At 43.8% G+C, this 7,292-nt stretch overlaps 1 protein-coding gene across 1 annotated transcript; it reads right to left on the reverse strand.

Annotated features, from left to right (window-relative positions):
• Positions 1-2,565: 2,565 nt before the first annotated feature.
• RPL14 (ribosomal protein L14) lies at positions 2,566-6,169 on the reverse strand. The gene is made up of 6 exons (XM_055803935.1): positions 5,870-6,169; positions 5,285-5,386; positions 4,558-4,652; positions 3,755-3,854; positions 3,324-3,377; positions 2,566-2,753 (listed from the first exon to the last, which is right to left on the reverse strand). The coding sequence occupies exons 1-6, from the start codon at positions 5,870-5,872 to the stop codon at positions 2,586-2,588; spliced, it is 522 nt and encodes a 173-aa protein (XP_055659910.1). The 5' UTR covers positions 5,873-6,169; the 3' UTR covers positions 2,566-2,585.
• Between the last annotated feature and the right edge of the window lie 1,123 nt (positions 6,170-7,292).

Below are 7,292 nucleotides of genomic sequence, written 5' to 3' on the forward strand. Positions count from 1 at the left end.
CTTTGCAGCACAGAGACTCAAACTGGGTTTGCCGACTATTGTTATCGATTTAGGAAGTATGGCAATTATCTGCTAAGCTCAGCAGTAAACCAGGTACATTTCCCCTCTCTGCCCCCAGTAAGTGCCCTATATGTTCTGCATGAAATAAACTGAGAAAAATGCTGGGACTTCACATTAAGCTTTTCCAAACAGCAGGTCCTATTTCTTTACACACTGCTCCACAAAGCAAATTAAAGAAGCATATCCTCAGTTCAGCAAAGCACACCTTGGTCAACTATAAAGGCAAAAAAGTGGGTAAGTCTGTCCATTCCCTTTGTTTGCCGCTGTTCCGTGCATGGAAAGGCAGCTCAGCAGCTTTCGTGGTTTGGCTAAGCCTTAGGAACAACCTTGTGAAGTGCTAACGTTGCCATCGTGTGGTAACCTTCAGGAACAAAACTGTACTTCCATAAATTTTCTGTATCCCCATAGCTTTAAAAAGAAAGGACGAACCAGCACAGATGGTCCAACACTCCGGGACTGAAAGGACAGCAGACTACCAACCATACAGAGCTGCCGAAGGTTTGAGAGGTTTCACGAGTAACTAGAAAGGGCACCAGATGCTCCCAACGTGGAACACGCTGCCAGAATGACACAGCACAGGTACCAAAGATGGCTGTTACTGTTTTTCTTCTCCCCTTTCCTCCAAACTAATATGGTACCTACACAGAAGCACTTGATAGCAGACATGGCATTACAGAACCAAGTTTTTTTCTAAGGCACATAAAGCCCTCTCCCTCAAACAGTGCCCACCCCCTTCCAGGGTGCAGTGCCAGGGCGGACACTGCCGGCCACAGGCTGGCAGCCCTCCCACCAGGCACCTTTTGTTCCTGTGTTCAGGCAAGTGGCAGATGCCAGGCAGGTTACAGCGCACTTCGTACAGGGGAAAAGCTTCACAGACCTCCGTAGGTGCCAAGCGGTACTGGTGGGAATGAACGCTGGATAAACTGCCGGTCAAAGCCGAAGTTATTCTTTGGAAGCAAGTACCTTCAATCCCAAGCAAGTAACATAGAAAAAGCATTATGATTAAGGCACATCTATTCTCTACGGGCACCTTTACCAATTTTCCTCCAGTCTTATGTAACCGAGCTTAACAGAAGTACATAAAAGCCCCAAATAACCCTAAGGAACACATCTTTCACCTTAGAGGACCTCAAGGTCGATACACCTTTCAAGTTACAAGTTTCAGAGTAGGTGGATTTAATCACTTTAAAATCAAATTTAGTATCAAGATCTCCAGATGCTTGAACATGGGTTTTAATCCCAATTTGCATCATTGCAGACTTTTTTTTTCCTGAGCTGCTATATTCATTTGTATAAACCTTGTGCTTGAAATCAATTATAAATAGCTCAAGACAACATTATATAGTTTTAAGCGTTTGAGCATGAAGATGCTCAGTTCTGGCTAAAATAAGCAACACTAGCCACGACATAACAGCACACGTTTGTAAAAGCACGTGCTTACCAATACACTTGACAATATGCACAAGTATATATTGTATATATAGATAAAAAATATATGTATTTAATTATATATTTAAAGGTCTTACAACCTTAGTTTTTTAAAACACATTCTCCCTCCTCCACTTTGTATTTGACTGTAAAAATAATTTGCTTTTCCATTACCAGATCTCAGACTTCCAGTTTCTTCATTCAGTATGAAGAAAATACATCCCCTGCCAACAAGCTACACGGGGGAAAACAGAAAAAGATGGATGCTGACATTGAGATATGTAAACATTATTTTATAGTGCAAAAACTAAATTGAGCACTTCAGTGTTTCAGATGGATTGAATAATTTTTAGGTCACACCCCCTTTTACTTAATGGCACTTTTATGCTGCATAATTTAAGGAATTGTAATTAGGCTCAGGTCTTGACATAAACCCTGAACTTTAAACATGTTGAAAAGCAAGCATGCCTAACACAAGTCACCATTTCCAGCTTGTTAGTATGTTGTAACCACACCTACAGGACAACTGTGGTGTTAGACATCTGAAGTAGACAAGTATTCCAAAGGTCACTACTTAAAGAACAGTGTAAGTTTTTTTAGAAAATATGGAGTAATTTAAAGCATTTGAACAGCAAATCTGTCACTTTTAAATACTTGACGTTATTTATATTCTAACCAGAATACACACTTTGTTTATGCCTTAATTCATAAGAGAAAAATTAAGTGTAACTATTTATCTTTCACGCTCAAGACTGTGCAAATAATTTTGTACATTCCCAACCACTTCAATGGACTGCTTTAAAATGTCAGGATCCGACCTGTTTCAAATTACTGAGTATAAAAACATTTCAATCAGCACTAGGTACAGAATACTGAGCATATATGGTCTTCTTCACAGAATGCAACAACAAACACTTCCACATGTTCCTGAGAAACACTAGAACCCAACACTTGGATGTTAATAAATGAGACAGACAACAATTCTTGGTCAGAAACAAAAGTGAACTTATGATTACAATTTAAATCAGATGTTTAACCATTTGTTAATTTTAAAGAATCAGAACAAGGACACAGTCATACATAACAAGAAGTTCACTTTATTTCTGCGGCTTCTGCGCCTTCTCCGGCTTCTGCGCCTTCTCCGGCTTCTGCGCCTTCTCCGGCTTCTGCGCCTTCTCCGGCTTCTGCGCCTTCTCCGGCTTCTTGCCTTTTTTAGAAGACAATTTCTGGAGCTTCTTCATTTCATGCTTGATGATCCTGTTTCTCTGTAAAGAAGGAAAACGTTTATTATTCATCAGAATGAAAATAGCAATAGCTCAAATATTATGCCTTAATGTAAATTCTAAGATTTCAGATTTTTCCCTTTTTGATAACTACCCCTTGCTAATCAATTATATTTATATTATACAGTCAAAAGATTTATCACGTATTGCATTTAAAATGTCAAATTCCACCTAATACTGTTCTGATCTACCAAGTGGACATCATTTTGGCTGGTGACTTGGGCACCCCAGTATTTCATATGTACTAACTTTCATTATAGTATGAAATACTAACAGCAACCCATCAAGAATATCTGATTTCATCAGTGGGCAATTCCCTTCTCAGCTATAACCTGGAGGACTGACACACAGATCACACTGATTCAAGTTTGATCAACTACTGAACAGAAAGTGGTGGTCAAAGCAGCATGAAAAATTCAAGGCATTCACATACTTTGTGTAACACCATAACCCAAACCAGCCATAAAACTAAGGCTACTAAAATCTGTATGCGACTGTGAAGTGACATCTACAGGCATTAAAACCATAAGAAGACGACACTCAAACACTTACCATTTTCTTTGCTTTCATAACCTTGTAGCGATCAAAGTCGGTCATTTTGGCTTTCTGTTTGAAAAGAATCAGTCATGAAGTTCTAATATATACTTATAATATGCAAGCAGTAAAACTCAAGTGTTTCAAAGCATTCCACAAGTAACTCTGACCATCTCCAAACTAGGTTTAGCTGCACATCGGGAACTAGTGCACTATTTAAGGCCTTTGCTGGGAAGTGATGGTGCAGAAAAAACCAGGCCGTTATAGAAATGACTGAACAAAACCACATTTACTGTTAAAACCCAAGAAGTTGAAGCTGATAGGCAATGTATGCCTTGTCTATCTTTAATCTTAGCCTGCAATTGAAAACTCATAGTTTATTAGATTGCACCTAATTCTAATAAGCAGAGGCAGTACAACGTGTGTTACTCATACAGTGAAAGCTGTACCTTTTCTCGGGCTTCAATCTTCTTTGCCCATCTTGTTGCTGCCCATTTTTCATTTATATTTTCCTTCTCCCAGGCAAGTCGCACACACTTCTGACGAGCACTGCATTGTAACAGTCACAAAATTATATTCACTGTCCTTATAAAAAAAAAGGTCTCTCCAACATTAGCCCGTCAAACTTCATACAGGGGAAAGTCACCCTTCTACATTACTTCAGACACTTTTAAGTCAATGCTACATACATCTCTGTAGCCTAATTAAAATTTTGTTGCATAAATGCTTTGCTGGGACTGACAGACAAGCAACTCCAAAAGGCACATTTGCACACTATTCCTTGCACTGCCTCAGAACCAGAAATGCAGTAATTTGTTTCTAAATTACATAAACTCATATAGTAACTAAGCTGAAGAGAACAGAATGAGTTCAGCCTCCTGCAATTCCAGGGTAGTTCTGTAGGCAGGGAACATATTTAATGTCTGAAGGTGACCTAAGCAGTGGCAAAAGTGAAGCTGGACAGTATTTGCTGCAACTGCTTCCTCCAGCACCATCCATCCCACAACTATATGCAACTTGCCTAGGCCAATGTGCTGTTGGCTTTGCTCATTAGCAGCGGCCATCAACCAATGCTGGTAATGAAAATATATGCAACTGTGATAATACAGATTTTTACTGTGCACACATTAATCCACTGACTTCGTGTTGTACAAATTTGCTGGATTTAGCAAGCATCAGATCACATAATTCAGCCATCAAGTGACAGCACATTTTTTTTTTACCCTGGTCAACGAAAGTGCCAATGACTCACCTGTGTGGGAATTTGAGAACAAAGTCTGTCAGCTGCATGCACTTGAAGGGCATAGCCTGCCTTCTGACACCACTGCAGGGGCCATCAACTAGTGCCTGAAAAAGGAAAACAAATGTGGGGGCTTCCTAACAGTTTTCCTATCATGCAGTTAGACAACAGCTACCTAGTAATATATGAACAGTGTCTTGACAACAACGGTCCAAAATTGAAATAAGCATTATGCAGACAAAACCCAAGCATTAAGTCTTGCACACACAACCCAAGCTCTACAGAAGGAATTTTAAAGGCTCATCTTTGTCTTTGGCAAAAAAAAAAGACCCCAAACTGAACTTTAATAAAGCACTGAGAACTAAGATGAAATACGTATCTTTTTTTCCCCAGGTTCTTTACCAATATTAAGCAAAAAGAGTCTCCTAGCGCAAAAATTTGTTTTGAACATACATTAATTCCATTCCATTCATAAGTTTTAGACTCCAACTGACATCACTTGTCCACTTCTACTCCTAGGAAACATAGCAAAGAGGGGAATACATCATTTGCCAGTGACAAAAGCTTGCTACTCAAAGTTTCAAATACAACAACAGCTGTTAAATCCCACCTTTTTGTCAACTACTTATTTCTTTGAAAGTCCTATTCACAGAAAATTTCCTTTAAAATCGATACACTCTTGCCTTAGCATACAAGCTTCTGTTAAGGCAGAAAACGGCAAACGGCACTCATAGCTTACCCTGTTTTGGTCAATAACATCCACAATGGCCACCAGCTTGCCAGCATGCGGCCCAAAGGAAATAAAGGCAACTCTGCCGATCTCGACGAAGCGTTTGAACACCTGGGAGCAGTAGGAATTGACAGGAATTAGGCGACAACGTACCTACGGCCATCGCTAGACTCAAGGCTGCCTCACAGCCTTTAAAACTGATTCCAAAGCTTTCCAGCTGCTCAGAAACCCTCCGCTGGGGCCGAAGCCCCGAAGCCCCACGGTAACGCTCCCAACGCCTTTCTGCCGGCGCCGAGCATAAGCACCGAGCCCCGCGGGCCGCGAAGCGCCGGGGCGGCCGCGCCGGCTCCGAGCGCTCCAGGCCCCGTCCCCCGGCCGCGGCCCTGCTCGCCCGCCCGGTGCCGCACGCGGGGCCGGGGCCAGGCCGCAGCCCAGCGCGGGGGAGGCGGGCCAGCGACCCCCCGCCGCGCGGCTCCCCCCCGCCGCCCGGCCCGGCGCTGGGAGGCAGCCGCGGGACGGCACGGGCCGGGGGGGGCAGGGAAGCGGGACGCGAGGAGACCCCCGGGGCGGGGAGGCCCGGCCGCCCGCACGTACCATGATGGCCGCCCGCGAGCAGAAAGGGAGGGGCGCTGCCGGCGGCGGCCGGAAACCGCCTCTGAGCCGCGACTGCGCATGTGCGGAGGCGGGGCCCGCGCTGCGCCCCTTCCACGTGCGGCGGCCACGCGGGACCTGGCGCGCGGCGCGGCCGGAGGGGCGGTGCTCGCCGGGGTTCGCGCCGCGCGCGTGCGTGCGAGCAGTGTCTTGCTCGGTTGCTATTGGCACTTGAACGGCATTTCCCGGAGTGAAGCTGCAGCGTGAGCAGTCTGCAGTGCATGTGGAACCGACCTGTCCGACCTAGAGCAGAGCTGCAGAGGTGGCATGCGGCATGGAGAGACATTCCGCGGGGTGACTCGCCGAAGGGCACCCTCACAGTGGTGCAGGATCCCAGCCAAGGCGTTTTACACGGAGCTCCCTGCAGCTCTCGCTGGTCTTGCTACTCTGCCAAGCAGCACTGCTGCTGAGGGAAGGCAGGCGGTTAGGGCCCCGTGGACCATCAGGGCACGGCAGAAAAGCTCCGTGGGTGTATGTCAGCTCACTGGCTGGCTTTAATATACGTGCATCAAGATACTGATGTGTGTGCGGATCGCATTTTGCAGGATTTTCACTCGCATAAACGTCAGCCAAAACACTTGCAATGAGAAGAGGGGCTTTGAGGGTAGCAAAGTGTAAGCAAAATGTACTGCGGAGCACTGCCAGCACACAGCTCTGGCCTTCATTCTTCTGGCTCTTCTGTCAACAGTGGAACAAAACAACCCAATTTACCTGTCTAAAGCATGGTGTTTATTGTTTGTACGGGTTTGCTTTTCTAATAAAAGACAGCAAGGAAAAAATGCACTTCAGCAACTTTAAATGGTGTCGATATTTTATGCAAGTGCCCAGGGGATGGATCATTACAATGGTAATGAGCACTGCATCACGTATCTTTGAAACATCCAGAATACCATTATAGCAATATTATTTTACTGTACTTTACAACAGTAATATAGTAATACATCTATTAAACCAGTTATTTTTAAACAACATGTTCTAGGTCAAGTCAGTAGAAGGTGATGGCTTTTGGATTCTTCCATTGCAGTGATTTGGAAAAAACCTATTTTTCGTTTTCCTCCTTTGATTTAATGCTACTTCCCATTACTACTTAAGAGGAAGGAAGGGAAGTTACCCAAAATCTTGGTCTTTTTAATGACCTTTACACATTGTATGACAGATGTACTTAAATGTCACTAGCAACTAAACTGATGACTTACTGAATATGTGAGGGTTGCATGTGTTCTCCTTAACTATAATTTGCATGCATGCATTTCTGCATCTGTTAAGAACATAAACAATTGGAAGAGACATCATAAAAAAAACATCAAACACATTTTGTCTTAACATCAAATGCTGAAAGCCGTTCAGGAATTTGAGCTTAAAAACA

This window comes from Falco peregrinus, chromosome 5 (genome assembly GCF_023634155.1).
Source record: "Falco peregrinus isolate bFalPer1 chromosome 5, bFalPer1.pri, whole genome shotgun sequence".
NCBI classification, from domain to species: domain Eukaryota; kingdom Metazoa; phylum Chordata; class Aves; order Falconiformes; family Falconidae; genus Falco; species Falco peregrinus.